This window comes from Plasmodium relictum, assembly GCF_900005765.1.
Source record: "Plasmodium relictum strain SGS1 genome assembly, chromosome: 12".
NCBI classification, from domain to species: domain Eukaryota; phylum Apicomplexa; class Aconoidasida; order Haemosporida; family Plasmodiidae; genus Plasmodium; species Plasmodium relictum.
In genome coordinates, this window is record NC_041690.1 from 1,800,665 (window position 1) to 1,818,103 (window position 17,439).

At 19.5% G+C, this 17,439-nt stretch overlaps 5 protein-coding genes across 5 annotated transcripts; 2 read left to right on the top strand and 3 right to left on the bottom strand.

Annotated features, from left to right (window-relative positions):
* Positions 1-443: 443 nt before the first annotated feature.
* Positions 444-3,404, top strand: ABCB6 (ABC transporter B family member 6, putative; the record flags this gene model as incomplete). The annotated part of the gene is made up of 1 exon (XM_028678263.1): positions 444-3,404. The coding sequence occupies one exon, from the start codon at positions 444-446 to the stop codon at positions 3,402-3,404; it is 2,961 nt and encodes a 986-aa protein (XP_028534570.1).
* Positions 3,405-4,001: 597 nt separating this feature from the next.
* On the bottom strand, positions 4,002-9,077 carry PRELSG_1245800 (conserved Plasmodium protein, unknown function; the record flags this gene model as incomplete). The annotated part of the gene is made up of 1 exon (XM_028678264.1): positions 4,002-9,077. One exon carries the CDS (start codon positions 9,075-9,077, stop codon positions 4,002-4,004), a length of 5,076 nt encoding a protein of 1,691 aa, XP_028534571.1.
* Positions 9,078-9,247: 170 nt separating this feature from the next.
* PRELSG_1245900 (conserved Plasmodium protein, unknown function) lies at positions 9,248-10,486 on the top strand (the record flags this gene model as incomplete). The annotated part of the gene is made up of 1 exon (XM_028678265.1): positions 9,248-10,486. One exon carries the CDS (start codon positions 9,248-9,250, stop codon positions 10,484-10,486), a length of 1,239 nt encoding a protein of 412 aa, XP_028534572.1.
* Positions 10,487-11,697: 1,211 nt separating this feature from the next.
* On the bottom strand, positions 11,698-12,472 carry PRELSG_1246000 (conserved Plasmodium protein, unknown function; the record flags this gene model as incomplete). The annotated part of the gene is made up of 2 exons (XM_028678266.1): positions 11,698-12,173; positions 12,394-12,472. 2 exons carry the CDS (start codon positions 12,470-12,472, stop codon positions 11,698-11,700), a joined length of 555 nt encoding a protein of 184 aa, XP_028534573.1.
* Positions 12,473-13,631: 1,159 nt separating this feature from the next.
* IMC1f (inner membrane complex protein 1f, putative) lies at positions 13,632-17,199 on the bottom strand (the record flags this gene model as incomplete). The annotated part of the gene is made up of 3 exons (XM_028678268.1): positions 13,632-16,796; positions 16,984-17,043; positions 17,155-17,199. 3 exons carry the CDS (start codon positions 17,197-17,199, stop codon positions 13,632-13,634), a joined length of 3,270 nt encoding a protein of 1,089 aa, XP_028534574.1.
* Between the last annotated feature and the right edge of the window lie 240 nt (positions 17,200-17,439).

Below are 17,439 nucleotides of genomic sequence, written 5' to 3' on the forward strand. Positions count from 1 at the left end.
ATGTACTATCTTTTATCACATGTAGAAAAATATATTGTACAATTTTTGTCAATATATTATTTTGTTTTTTATTTTTCCCTGAATTGAATTTTACTTGTTATTTTTTAATTTTTAAATTAAAGAATAATTAATATTAAATTTTTTTTTTTTTTTTTATTTTTTTCGTTATTATTTTTACAAAATTTGTTATATTTATTTTTTTATATCATGCATTGATGTTTTTACACATAATACATTTATTACCTAATAGTTCTTAAACCATATTTATTTTTTATTTTTTATTTTTTCAAAAGAAACTTGAAGATTCATAGTAATAAAAACTTGGGAGGGAAAAAAAAGTGCAACAATAAAATGTTTTCCATATACTTTTAATTTCATTTTTTTTTTTTTTTCTTATTTCTTATGAAATATATAATTAAAAGAAAGGAAGAATATATTAAAATATGCAAAGTTATAAATATTTAAAATATAAAACAACATTACCACATAATTTTTTTTGTCAATATGTATCAACTTTAATTAAAAACATAATAAGTTGTGAAGATACACAAAGAAACAGTAAATTAACCGATCAAATTTATTTTACATTAGTAAATCACTTTAGTAAGAAAAAAAAAAGTGAATATATTTCTATATTTTTAAAAAACATATTTTCTTCTTTTATATACAATAAATTTAAAAAAAAAAAATTCTACAATTTCATAAGGAACAGTAACCTTAAACATTTAATTTGTGATAATGAAAATGATAAACTATTTGAATTATTCCATAACACTGCAAAAAAAACTTATACCAACAACACTTTCGTAGGTTTTATTTATCTAAATAATATTATAAATGGGAAATTATTCAATAGTTATTTCTTCCTAATAAATAGTATAATAACTAAAAAAATAAGAGAACTTGATACTTTCAAATATCCTTTACATTTTATTAAAGAAAATTCTAATCTAAACCATTATATTGAAAAAAGAATAATTGAGAAATGCAAACATTTCCATATTATTCGAAAAGAATTCCTATTTTATACTGAAAAGGAAAATACATTAAAAAAAAATGAAGGAGATAAAAACAGTCAAAATGAAAAAGGTGATAATAAGAACAATAAAAAAAAAAAAGATAAAGAAGATGAAGTAAAAAATAACGAAAAAGATAATGTTAATAAAAATGATAAAAAAGTTACAGTAAAAAATAATGAAAGTAAGGAGGAAATTAAAAATGATAAAAATAAAGAAAACATTTATTATAATGAAAATGAAAAGGGATTCAAATCAAGTGCAGATACCTTTAAGAATAATATAAATGATGAATATGAAAAAATGAAAGTTAAAGAATTAGATAAAATTCTTTTTAATCTAGAAAAATTATACGAGAATAAAAATAGCAAAATAAATATAAATATTAAAATATTAGTCTATATATTTAAAAATTTTATACATAAAAATAAAGAATTAAAAATAAAAATATTTTTTTCGTTTATTTTCTTAATATGTTCTAAAATATCAATAATATGTACTCCAATTTTTTTATCATCCTTTATTGAGAATGTAAATTTACAAAAAAACTTGAACGAATCATTTAATATGTCCAATGCAAATGCAAATAATTCAAGTTTCATGCTCTTATCAGCTTATGTGCTTTCACGGGTTATATCATCCAGCTTAAATGAATTAAGAAATAGTATTTTTAATAGTATTAGTCAGAGAATTTCAACTTACGTGAGTAAATTGTTTTTTTATAAAATTCATAACTTAAATTTAAGCTACATTTTATCAAAAAAAAATGGGGAGCTATCCTTTATATTTAACAGAGGATGCAAAAGTATTACAAATTTATTAAATGTTATAGTTTTTCAAATAATTCCAATAATAATAGAATTTGTCCTTTATTTATATATATTAACTTATAAAATACACTATAGTGTTTCCATTGTTACATGCTTAAATATGTTATTATACATTATTTTTACAACTGTAGTAACTAAAAAAAGAACTATTATTAGAAAATATATGAATAAAGCAGAACAAAATACTTTCAATATATTTTTAGACTCCATACAAAATGTCGAACAGGTTAAATATTATACAAATGAAATACATGAACTAAAAAAATTTTTAAAAGAACAGAAAAAGTATGAAAAAAAAGCCATAAATGTCCAAAAATCTTTATCTTTTTTAAATTTTGGCCAACAAATTATTTTAAATTTTAATTTATTTCTCTGCTTATATTTAACTTATATGAATATATCAAACGATGTTTTCCCTTTTAGTTACTTGGTGTTAGTGAACACTTTGTTATTTCAATTGGCTATACCTCTAAACATGTTTGGTACGATTTATAGAGAAACAAAATTGAGTTTAGTTGACATAGAATGTATGATTAAAATTTTAGCAAAGAAAATTAAGTCGGTAAATTATGGTAATAAAATGGATATGCAAAATGGTCAAATTAAATTTGAAAATGTTTACTTTAAATATCCGTTATTAGAAAATACTAATGAATCTGAAGAAAAAAATGATAAGGCAAAAAATAACATAATTAAAACAATGTTTAATAATACGAAAATTTTTTTTAAAAATTTTAAAGAAAAGTATATATTAAAAAATAAGAGTGAGACAAATATGCTTAATAATGATATAGTAAAAAATATGAGTGGCGAAATAAAAAATAATTTGGACCACGAAATAAAAAAAAATATGGAAACTAGTTTAAAAGAAAATAATTATTTATTTGAAAATTTCACTTGTCGCATTGAAGATGGTGAAAAGGTAGCTATAATAGGCAAAAGTGGTTCAGGTAAAAGTAGCTTAATCAAATTATTATTAAAATTCTATGAATTAAATAGTGGAAATATATATATTGGTAATAAAAACATAGATGATACAAATTTATACACATTAAGAAAAAACATATGTGTAGTTCCACAAGATACCATTTTATTTAATAACACTATTTCTTATAATATTAAGTATGGTAATTTTCACTGTTCCAATAAAGAAATGATTGAAGCATCAATTAAATCGGAATTGCATGATAAAATTTTAAAAATGGATAGGAAATATGACACAATTGTTGGTGAAAGAGGTACCAAATTATCAATTGGAGAAAAACAAAGAATATGTATAGCTAGATGTTTTTTAAAAAATTCAAAAATTATTGTTTTAGATGAGCATGCAAGTAATTTGGATAACGAAAATAAAAAATCCATAGAAAAGGCTTTAAATAAATTATGTATGGGAAAAACAACTATTATTATTACACATATAATGGAAAATCTTAAAAATATGGACAAAATTATATTTTTTTGTGGTAAAAATATATATGTAGGTAATCATAAAGAACTAATTCATAACAATTCATCATATAGGGAATATTATAATTCAAAAAACAATAAAATTTTATGAGATTATAAAAGGCATATACTCTTTTTTTAATGTTTATTTTTTGAATTTTAATGTCATTTTAATTTACGTTTCAATTTTGTTTATATGTATATTATAATTTTCAATTATTTTTTATATTATTGATTTTGTTTTTTTTTTTTTTTAACTTAAAAATACTTTTTCTTTTTTTCTTATTTCGAATTTTATATGAATTATTTATAAGCATTTTTATAAAATATATATATTTTTTATTTTTGTATGTCATTTATATATATATTTTTTTTTTACATTAAATATATATTTGTTTTATTTAATTAATATTAACTTATATTCCATACAATTTTTTCTGTTTAGCTCAAATTTACATTTTTTAATAATTTTTTTTTTTTTTATATTGGTATATCTTAAAATGTTTATATATAAATTTTTTAAAAAAATTTTTAAAGTAATAATATATCAAAAGAAATAAAAAAGAGAAAAAAAATTAATAAACATTTTTATTAATACATTTAAAAAAAAATTAAAAAAAGGGAATAAAAATGTAGCATTACACAACTACTTAGACGTACCTACTATTTTTATTTTATTAAGTAAACCATTTTATAGTTCTTATTCAAGTTACAACATTTTTTTGGAAAAATCTAAATTTCCATATTTTTTATGATAAGGCATTAAAGAATTTTTTCCAACAACATCAACGTTTTTTAATGTATACAAATTAAACTCAATGTTATGAAATGAATAAAATGTAATATATCCCATACCCTGTATATGTATATCATAACTACTATTATCGATACTATTAGTAGTATTATTTATATTAAAATAATGTTTTTTAAAATTACTAATTTCATCAAATCTCTTAACTGAAAAAGGAGGGTAAAGAAATCCACTTTCTATTTTTTCTCGAAGAAAAAGGTTAGCATCCTTTGAAAAGTTCTTTCTTTTTATTATTGGTATTTTACCAGAAATAAAAAAAGAAATAATTGAATAGTATTTTTTAATACTTAAAATATGAATATATAAAATACCACCAACAAAAATAAAATCATTTTCATTTATATACATAGATGGTATTTTTTTTTTTAGATTAGTGCAAACTACGTATTTCAATTCTTCATAATTTAAGTACGATAAAATAGAATGGTTTGATATTATTCCTGGAGTATCATTGATTGTTAAATTCTTGTTTAATTTGATCTTTATGTTTTTTAGGGTTGTACCTGGTATAATACTATCGCTAATTAAGGAATTTTTATCTCCTTTTTTTTTAATATTTTTTAATAAATAATTTATTAATGATGACTTACCACTATTAGCATTTCCAACAATATAAATATTTACATTTTTTAGGTAATAATCTTTTACGTTTTCTTTCTTCATAAGATCTTTTGAATGTTCATCATCTTTTAAATTGTATTCCTTATCATCTTCATCATAACTTCCTGATAAATTTTCAAAATTATATTTTTCCCCTTTTAAATCATTCATATCATTTTCATTTTTCTCATTTTTTTTAACAAATTTCTCATTATTATTATTTTTTTTATTCTTAAAAACTTTTCTGCTGCTTATGTACACAGTGTATATTAGTTTTTTTACATTATATCCTGTTTTTGCACTTACTAAAAAAATATTTTTAAATAATATATTTATTTTATTACCTTTTAAAAAATTATAAATATAGTTTTTAATAGTAAATTCTTTATAATTCTTTAGTAGATCTATTTTATTTACACAAAAATAAAATCCTTCAACTTTGCTTTTGTCATAGTGGATTTTCTTATAAATATTATACAATTTGTTTAAATTGGAATAGACATATAAATCTAATATGTCAACAATATATATAATAAAACACCTTTTTTTAAAAATATTTATAACGTACTTTTCGAAATCATGCACACTAATTTCATTATTATTAGTGTAATTAACTATTAAATTATCATATATTTTATTTTTATACCTTAAATTAAAACATCTTTCGCATATATACCGATTTTCATCATTATCTTCTTTTTCATAACTGTTTGTTAATGTGGAATTTTTATTGTAATCATATAAATAACTATTTTCATCTTCTCTATTATTATTTATATCAATTTCATCATTGTTACTATCTTTATTATTTTCAAAAATATTATTAATATTTTCTCCTGTAAGACTAAAAAATTCATCCAATTTATTTTTGTAATTTATTTGACCATCTTGATTATCTTTATTTTCATTATAAATATCATGTAATAATATTTTTTTATCTAAATCTGTATTTACAACTTTTTCATAAATATGATTTTTCAAAAACCCAAACTTATTTTTATAATCTGATTGAAACATGATACCACAACCTACGCAAGTTTTTTTACTTAATTTAACTTCTATATTCATATCTTTAAAAAAATCTTCAATCTTTTCTTTTTCTATATTTAATCTATCATTAATTTGTATTTCATCATCCTTATTTTTTATTATATTGCCATTTTTATTCTCTAAAATTAACTGAATACGTTTGTTAATTTCCTCATCTTTCATTTCATTGATACTTTCATCTTCACTATTAGCATTATTAGTTTCATTAGTTCTTTTTTTTCGTTTTTGTTTATTTCTTAATTCATCTTTAAAATGTTTTAAAGCTTCCTCATAATTTACAACAGTAATATCTTTTTTTACATTTTCATTTAATTCGACCAAATTTAAGAAATCGGTCATTTTTTTTTTTTTTTCTAACATTTTTTCTATATAAATATTTTTTGGTGAATTTATTACATTTAAATTATTTTTTTCCCCTTTTCTTTTATTTATTTCTTCGTTTGCTAATTTATTATCATTTATTGATGTTTCGTTATCAGTCACTTCATTTTTTTCCTTTTGAAAATTTAAGATATTATTTATATTTTCAAAAGTTGTTAATTCATCTTCTAGCTCATCATCATCTGGATCATAAGTAACATTTTCATGAGCAACTTTATTTTTATTTTTTTTTTTTGCATAAATAAGTACAGAATAATTTCTAACTTCGCCAAGAAATTTATTTTTTTTCTTATTTTCAAATATGTTGTGTTTTTTGTTCCTCTGGAAACAGAATTTTTTAATGACAGGGATTTCATAAAAACAAAATAATTTAAATTTTTTTTTATTTTTTCTTTCCTGTTTTGAATTTAAAAACAAATGAAAGTATTTGCTTTCTATTTTACATTTTTGTAAAATTTTTTTCATATTAAAAAATTCATCATTTTCATTATAAATATAATTTTTTAAAAATTCTTTTGAAGACATGAAAGAAAAGTTATGTTCTTTTATTGTATTTAAATAGCATTGTATACTTTTACTTAGACTAGAATTATACATTTTTAATGTATTCATTAAAGTATTATAGCTATTAATTTCCTTTTTATTATTGATAAATAATTTTAAATTAAAGGAAATATAATCATTATTTAAAAATGTATCATCAAATAACTTATAAAAGTATTTCTCCTTATCTAGATTTGTATTTATAATTTCATTGTACATATCACTATCAATCAAAATGTTTTTTTTTTCATTATAATTATTTAAAAAATTGCACTTTTTGTTATTTGTTAATTCATTTTTTTCTTTGTTAAAAAATTTTATTTCTACCTTTTTTAGTTCATAAAAATGTAAATCATCACCCCATATTTTTAAATAAATACATAATAAACTATTTAAATACTCATTATATAAATTATTACAATTAATTTTTTTATTGATTTCTTTAATTATAATTTGTTTCTTATAAAATCTTTTTTTATATGGTAAAGTGGATAATTTTTCTAGATTTACATCATTTATAAAAGTTTCAATGTTTATAATATCTTTATTTAAATACTTAAAATCTATATTTACACTTTTCATTTTTCTTTCAATATTATCTGTGTAAGTATGTTTTCCTGAATCATATACTATAACTCCTATATCAGTTCGAAATTCACATTTATATATATTATCATAAACAAATTTTATTAGTATTATGTTATTTTTTTCTTCCTTTTTCTCTTCATTCTCATCATTTTCTATATTATTTTTTTTAATTAATGCATATGAAAAGCTATTTAAAAACTCTCTTTTATTTTCATGGTTCTCTTCATGTTGTTCATAATAATTTCTATTAGAAAAGTTTTTATTTTCATCATTTCTATGATTAAAATGTTCATAAATGTTATTTTCTTCCTTTAATTTATCTTCATTATTAATTCCATTAATTCTGTTATCATTACTTTGATAATTATTATTTTGATTGATCCTAATATCTTCGTCATTACTATTCTGATAATTGTTATCTTGATTGTCATAATCATTTTCATCATTATTCTGGTCATTATATTGATTATCTTCATCATTTTCATCATTATTTTGGTCATTATCTTGATTATCTTCATCATTTTCATCATTATTCTGGTCATTATATTGATTATCTTCATCATTTTCATCATTATTCTGGTCATTATCTTGATTATCTTCATCATTTTCATCATTATTCTGGTCATTATCTTGATTATCTTCATCATTTTCATCATTAATTTCATCTTCTTCATTAACTCCAATATTCTGAAGATTACTATTCATTTTATTTTTATCTTTGTGTAATTTTGATTTTTTATCAGCTCTCGAATTTTTTTTTTTTTTTTCTGTTTTAAAAGATTTTGGGGCATAATCATCATATAATATATTTTCTATTTCATTAATATTTTTACTTTCCTCCAAAGAATTAAATTTATCTAAATAGTTACTAAATGTATTAACATTTCTTATATGTATTTTTTTTTTACATAGTTTATTTTCTTCTTCATCAACAAACTTTTGTAACTGTATCACATTTTCCTTTTCCTTTGATTTTTCAAATAAAACGGAATTCAGTATTTCATAAATTTTATTTATATCTATATTAAATTTCACAAATACATTGTTATAAGTATTTTTACCAAAAAATAAATCAATATAATGTTTAATTTCACTTATCTCCATTGTGTTATTTTCTAATTTATATATGTATTTATCTAATTGCTCATTTTCCTCTTTTGAATTTTTATTATCAATATTTATATTTAATTCTTCCGATTCTTCATACACTGTTTCACCTCTATTTATAAAGTAATCTTTACCTAGTTTTGAAGTGGGAATATTTTTTTTTGTTTTTGTTTTTTTATAACTTTTTTTCTTACTTTTTTTAATTTCTTCATTAACATCATATTCAAAATTAACCATTTTTAGTATGTTCATAACACTGTAATCAAAAGAATATTCAAAATTTTCATTTTTTTTTTCTTCCTTTATCTTTAAATATTCAATAACTATATTTGTGCAAATGCAAGCCAAAATGGAAATCAATTCACTTTTCTTTAATTTATCATCCTCATTAAATGATTCCTTAAAAACTCTATCAAAATTACTTAAAAAAATATTCTTCTTCCTTGTTTTATATTTCCAAAAAATTCCACAATGTTTTCTGTTTAAAAGAAAACAATTATTAAGACTTTCTTTCTTCCTCTTTTTATTTGATTTTAAAAGTAACTTCTTTATACGAAATATTTTATATTCTTTGCCATTATTAAAACTATTTATGTTATTTATAAAAAACAAATTTTCGAAGTAATTATTTTTTAAAATATATGAATTACATTTTGTGTAAATGAAAATGTTTATTATCAGAAAAATAATAATTTTTAAAAGCATTTTAACTTCAATAAAAATAAATTTTCAAATACATTAAAGTAAAAAATATGTATGTTCATTAAAAAAAAAAAAAAAATAGAGAAAAATTTTTGATAAAAAATTTAGAAAAAAATTAAAAAAAATTTAGAAAATAATTTTTGCTTAAATGAATCATTAAAAAAATAAAAAAAATGAAATATGACCAAAGTATAAAAAATAACAAGAATGTTTTAAATTTACAAATTGAAGAAAAAGGCAAAGATGAATTTGAAAAAGAAGTAAAAAATGAACAAAAAAGTGAATTGAAAAATAAAGAAGGTGATAACTCTTTAGTTCATTCAAATTATGATAATTCGCAATTAAAACAAAATTTAGGAAATATGCTAGGTTTGTATTATTCAAGTGAAGAAGAAAGCGAAGTAAATATTGAAGAGAAGGATCAAATAATAAACGAAAATTATAGTAATAGTATTGATGAAACTAGTTACAAAAACATAACTGAAGAAAAAATTAGAGAAAATAAAAATGAAATGAAACTTTTAAAAAAAATTAAAGATGAAAATAAAAAAATAAGTGAAATTATAAATGAAAAAAAACTAGATGATAAAGACGAAATAGCAAGCAAAACTATAAATGAAAAAAAAACTAATAATGAAAGAGTAAATAAAGGCGAAATCAAAAATGAAATAAAAGTTAATGATAAAAAAGAAGATATAAAAAATTGTAACAGTTTAGAAAAGGGTGCAATTGAAGATGATAACATAAAAAAATATATCACTGAAAATAAAAGCTTAATCAAGAGTGAGAGTAAAGTAGATGAAAAATATCAAAAAAAATGTGGCAAATTTATTGATGATATAAATGTAGGTATTATAAATGAAGAAAATAATATTTTACATAATCAAAAAAATTTACTTAGTGGTGAATATAATAATTTACCAAGTTATAATTCCAATAATATGTATGTGAACTACCCATATAATACATATGAAAATAATAATTATCAATACAGAAATTTTAATTATATGCCTTTTAGCTATAATATAAATAATAGCTCAATGCTATATACAAATAATTTAAACACAACTAATGAATCTGAAAATTTTTATAATAATATGGTATTTTCTAAAAAAAAAAAACTAAACGTAGATTTAGCAAATATTCCTGTAATAAGCCAAAGTAAAATACTAAGTGAATGGAAACCTAATATTATACAAGAAGAAAAAAAAAGTAAAAAATATAACATAAAGACAAAGGTTTATAATCCAGTTAATAATACATTTGACAAAGTAATTATTCATGGGAAAAACCAAAAACGAAAACATCAAATAAATTGGTTAGCTAAAGAAGCAATTGAAAAAGAATATGAAATTTTACAAAAAACAAATTACAATAAAAGAAGAACAACGAATGATAAGTATGGATGGTAAATTACGATTAATTGAATTTTTATTTTTAAATTGCTCTTGTCTTATTTCCATTTTTTGTAACTCTTTCCAAGTAATAATTTTTACTTTAAATATTTATGTTTTTTTTTTTTTTTTGTTTTTACAATTTTTGTAGTATAACATATATTTTACCTTAGTTACATCTTTTATCAATTTCATTTAAACTTTTTAGTGTATATGTATCTAGTTTTAAAATTAAAAAGTATATATATAATAATTAAGTAAACAAATATAAGATGAATCTAATTACAATTAATGTAAGTTCTTTTTTAAAAGAAAAGTTAAGTGACTAATATTTTTATAAAAAAAAAATTTATATATATAAATTATAGAACAAAAAAATATATAAATAATAAATTGAAAAGTTAAAATATAATGAAAATGATATAAATATTAAAAGAAGTATACAAATTTAAAGGTTTGATAATATTTTTTTTATTAACTATAATTAGAGATCATAATATAATATAGAAAAATTAAAGAGATTCATAAATGAATTTTTTTTTATTAAATTTTATTATATTAAAAGGATAAAAACTTTAATTAATTAAATATTAATTATACTCATTATTATTTTTGATTAAATAACTATTAATACAAAAAATTAACTCCTTTACAGTCGTATTTTATAATTTCTTATGTTTTGAACTTTATAATCAACTAATTTTTTTTTCTATTATCATATGAAAATATATTTTCTATATAAAAAAAAAATTAAGAGTTTTATGTTTGCTAGCATAAGTAATATTTTCTAAAATATACATATTTTTAAATAAAGATTAAAAATTTTGAAATTGTTCTGAAAGCTTGCATCAAAAAATTTACTAAGATATACAACTTTTTTTTTCCATTATTTTTACAATTAAAATTGCAGTCCTTATATATTTCTAAAATATTGCATATATTACTGTTATCTATATTATACTAACATTATATTATTATATAAGATTTTTAATCACTTTTAATAATACTATATATTATTATAAGTCTCATCATATTTTTAAATCAAAAAGTGCTTACAAATATCCCAAAATACATAACTTTTATTTGTTCTATTAATATTAATAAAATTCGTATTTGCCATATTTTAACACTTTAATATAAACTTTATCTTTTTCTTCATTTATTATAATATCTTCCAATCATTTTTCTTGAATTTACCTCATATACTTCATTACTTTTTATATATTTTATTATTGTTCTTTTTTTTTTTTTTTTTCTATTTTATTTATTAAAAATTTAAGTAACTTAATTATATCATCTGATTCGAACATAATAAAATCACCTATTTCTAGTGCTGGTACTTGACATCTCCTTCCTTTTATTCTTAACTCATCAAAAAATGGGCTTTTTTCAATTGAATTTTCTACATTTATATTCTTTAATAAAACAACTATTGGTTTATTAACTTTTGATATATCTTCTAATTTACCATTTTCATACTTTTTAGTAATTACATTATCTTTGTTCATTTCTAAAAAATTTGTAATTTTGCTGCAGTATGTACATAGAGTACTATGATAAAGAGATATCACATAAGGACCTTTATGTTCATTATTTAATTTGCTTAATAATTCTTTGTAAGTACTAACAACATGTAACGGCCTTAACCTCCTCCTGCTAGATAGTTTTTTTTTTTCATTTTGAACGAATCCAAAAAAAAAAATTGCTAAAATGATAAAAAAAAGTTTCATAATATTATATATATAAAAAAAATGTATGCAATTTGTTCTTATTTATTTCTTTAAATTTTAAGTAAATAAGTATATAATTATATTATTATTTAATTTTAACATTATATATTTTTGTAGCTTTTCTATTTTTATTATAAATAATATTTATAAAGATAAAATTGAAAGAATATTATAGAAATGAATAATAAACTATACCACTTTCATGTTGCCTAAAACAAAACGCATGTGTACAGCACAAGATAACTATAGATAAAAACAAAAAACTTATATTCATTTTATTTAAAAAAAATAAAACTAATGCATGTATATAAAATGTTATTTGCTCTTTTTTGTTTATTAAATTTCATAAATTTAAAAATATGTCATTTAATTTCATTGAGTATTTTTCTATTTATAATTATATATTTTTCAAATATTTAAAGATATTTTATTTTATATAATTTTTTACCACTAAAAAAATCTTATTTTTTTAAAATATAGATTCATTTTTTTATTTATTATTTTTTTTTTTTTTTTTTTTTTTTGAGTAAAAATTTTTAAGAATCCAAGTTTTTAGTGCATGTAAATTATTGTGAAATTTAAATAATAATAAACAAAAATATATACCTAAAAAATATTTAAAATTTATAATAAAAAAATAATATAGAACATACCAATTACAAGCATATATAATTGAATGATAGGATATTAAGTTCTTAATATGAATAAATAAAAATTATATCATGTAAAAAATAGAAAAAGTAAAAACTATAAACAAAAAACATTAGTAAGTATGACATAAAAAAAAAGAAAAAATAATATATTGAGAAAACTTTCTAAAAATTATAAAAAAAAATTTAAGAATTTTTGTTATTATGACATAATTTGAATATTTTTGTTCAACTGTCTGAGAGTATATTCTATTTCATTACTTAAAATATGTATATCTTCAAATATTGTAAACTTCTGAAATATCTTTCATTTCTTTAAAATAAAAATGCATTTAAAATAATCAAAGTATTTAAAGATATAGTTTTATATTATTTTATATTTTAATTTTTTTCCTTTACATTTTTTAATTAAATCTTTAAAATTTTTGTTTAGGCACTTTTTTCTCTTAAAAATAAAAGAATTTTTTGGTTTCATTACTAATTTTTTTTTTTTTTTATATAGTTTTATATTTTATTATTAACAAAAGGTTATTTCATATTACTAGAAAATAAAAGCAAATATCAGTAAGTTAAAATTTATATCCATGTACTGTCTTAATAAGCTACAAATTTTATTATGTGTAACACTTTTTTTAAGATTATGTTAATTCTGAAACGATTTAAAAAAATATTTAATTAAATTATAATCAAATGTATAACTTATGAATAATTTTTTTGTTAATTTTACGTGAAATGTAAATTTGAGTATTACTATAATTGCCAATTGTTTTCATATAATATATTTTATTTATTCATAAATTGTTCGTTCATCTTATTAGTTAATGTTCCGCTAAAAGAATAATTGCTGCCAATTTCATCAGCAAAATTATTATTTAATCCTTTAGAGAAAGAGGTATCATTGAATCCTTTATTTTGGTCACCAACATATTCAACAACATAAGCACTGATTCCATCAGCAGAACACACGCTAGGACTTCTTGACCTCATGAAACTGATATTATTAGTATTACGAAAATTAGTTAAATTGTTAGAATTTCCACAATCTTTATAAGGATTATTTGAAAAAAACTTCGATTTGTATCCATTTAAACTTTGGTCATCAAATATATTCGCATTACTATTAATTTGGTTTTGAAATTTATTCATATTTGAAATACCATTACTATTTGCAAAATAATACGAGGAATCTAAATTGTTTATGTCATTCATATGTGCATTACTATTTCGATTGTTTTTTGAAAATGGTGAGCTATATCTATTTACATTTTTTTGAAAATTCAAATTATATTTGGGATCTATGGGAGAAACTTGCCCTGACTCCTGGATATTATTAACTAATGGATTAATTGAATTATAATCTCTAGGTAAACCAATGTTATTACAAATCAATTTTTCCACATTACTGGGATCATTCATTTCATTTGAATAAAATATATTATTATATTTTACTGTATTATTTAAATAACTGTTATTTTTTATAGAGTTAAAACCGGTTCTATTTATATCGATATTGTTATTTAAGCTTCTCGAAAATCTTAAACAGTTTAAATTGTTTTTATTTAAAAATTGTTGATCTTCATTATAATCCACTTTCGAAAACATGTTAAATAAATTTTTATTATTCTCTTTATTCCCATTTACATTTATATTATCAATTAAGTCATTATTTCTAAAACTATGATTATTGAAAATATTATCCACACTTATCGATCTTTGCAAATTAAAGTTATTTTTATTTACAATGTTAAACAATTCATCTCTTTTCATAGGACTAAGAGAATCAAGATCTAACTTTTTTGTATATATTGAACATCTACCAGTATTCATGCTATTTTCAATATTCCTTGAAATAACGGTATCATGAGTTACAATATATGGTTTGTGGATAGGTACTTCTATTATTTTTTTACCTTCATATTTATATATTGGCTTAATTTTCTTTGAAACAGGTACAACAACAGGTTTATCAATATATTTATTTATGTAATATGGCTTATCTATAATTTTTATTTTCGGTACTTTTACTGGAACTGGTATATCTATTATTTTAGGTATAGTTTTTACTAATTCAACTGTTTGTATTTTAGGAACATATCTTATTTTCTCTATAGGGACGTCACGATATTTAATTATAGGTACATAATTAGGTTTTTCTATTATTTTTTTTATTGGAATTTTAACTTGTTTTATTACTTCATTTGGTATCTCTACAATCTTTTTTACTGGTACAGTTTTTATAACTTCTCCTATATCATCATATTCCTCATACTTGTTAACTATTTTTACTACGGGAACTTCAATATACTTTGGTATTATTTTTGTCTCAATTTTATTCTTGTATATTATTCTTTCTCTTATTTCTGGTTTTTCAACTATTTTTACAACCTCGTGCAATTCTGGAACTTCAACTATTTTATCTTGAAAATGCAATTCAGGAACTTCTATTTTTGTTTCTACATATTTATTTATCGGCTTCTTTACAACTTTTTCAACTTCTTTAATTTCGTATTTATTTATATATTTATTAACTTTGTGAACCACTGGAACTTCTACAATTTTTTCGATAACTTCCACTTCTCGATATTTTGGAACTTTAATTGTATCAAATCCTTCATGAACTATTCGTTTATCTATAGTGTGAGAACTGTGTTTTGCTCTTGAATAATCGGTATGAGAGCTAATTTTTTCAGAAATTGAAACATCATTTATAACTGCCTCATTTTCCCTAATTGCATTTAATTTAAAAATATCATTATTTACTAAAGATTGATCTACAAAATTACTATATTTATGATCAATGCAATTCGAAGTTTCCTCTATTTTGCCATTAATACTTTTTCCCGTATTAGTAAAATATGAATTCGAACTTACATTATTATTATAAATGTTTCTCTCGATATTATTATTATAATTAACAGTTTCTGATGATATATTATGGTGAGTATTATTAGTATAATTATTATCATTTATATATGTGTTATCATCCATGTAATGGGTAGAATCATGTATATTTGAATTGTTACTACCTATAGAAGTAGGACTACTATACATATTTATAAAATCCATTTCATCTGCTATATTAAGATTACAATTTTCATCCAAAGATGTATTAATTGTATTTAGTCTTTTACTATTATACTCGAAATTATTTAAATATGGCAAAGTACTGTTTAATTTTGGATTAATGATGATATTTTTATTTGAATGTGAATTTAAGTTGTTACTAGTGTAATAATTCAAATTATTATTTGAATAAGAATTAAGACTATTATTGGCATAAGAATTCAAAATTTTATCAATATGGGAGCTATTTCCAATATATGAATTAAGGTTATTGTTAGGATAAGAACTTAAGTAATCAGATTTATGAGAATTAAAATTGTTGGTAAAATATTTAGGATTGTTATATGAATAAAAATATGGATTATTGTCAAGATTATAATATATATTATTTTCGTCTTTTGTTAAATTGTCTTTAAATGTAGTTGTATAGGGTATACTTTTTGTATAATCATTCGATATATTTAGCTCTTTGCTTAATTTTTTGTTATTATTTTTTTCAATATTTAAAATATCGTTATTGATACTTGATTCTTCTATATTTATAATATTCTCCTGATTATGAATGTCTCCTTCAATTTTGTTACTGTTTAACTTATTAGAAATATTACTTTCATCTGAATGCTTGTCGCTTTCTTTAGTTTTTCCTGGAATTACAATGAATGAATTTGTACTATCAACTTTATCTAATACGTTAGTATTATTTAACCTTTGTGAATTATTTTTACTGAATTTTTTGTAATTGACGTTAGAAGATTTTTTTAGGTCACAAATAAATGAATCCGTATTATTAGCAGTCAAATTTCTTGTATTATTTAATTTTTCCAATATTTTTACACTAACGTTGCTGCTAGTATTTGATCCAGCTTCTCTTTCTTCAGAAGAATCCTGTAAAATATGAAAATAAATATAAAAATATATATATAATTTTATTATTCCATTGTAAAAAATAATCATAAAGCATTATAATAAAAAGTAAAATAACTTATACATAAATAATTTATCTAATAAAATTTAATAAGTATTCATATAGCAAATCTTATTAAATTTTTGATTAATTCATTTTTATTTTTACACAAAATTTCGTAGATGTAACAGAATCTTTCGATAATTTTTTTTGTAATAATTTCCTATTCTGTAAAGCAAAAAAAAAAATTAATGTACTTAAAAAATATATGTAAAATTATATAAAAAAAAAATAATTAGGTACATATTTAAAAAAAGAACAAATTAAAAATTATTTTACTTGATCTCGCTTTGTGCTATCAGTTTTTGTTGTACTTTTCAGCATATTGATAAAATGTTTAGTAGTTGACTTATTTTAAACATTAAAATATATTATCAGTATATATATATATATATTAAAATAAGTAAATATCTTTAATTTTGAAAAAATTGTAGATTTTTTTTTTTTTTTATTTCATGTCTAATTTTTTCATGTATTTAGAGATTAACAATATCTAATATGAAAAAAATATTATACCGGCGGCACAAAGATATTTTCTACTGAACAGCAATATATTGATGTATT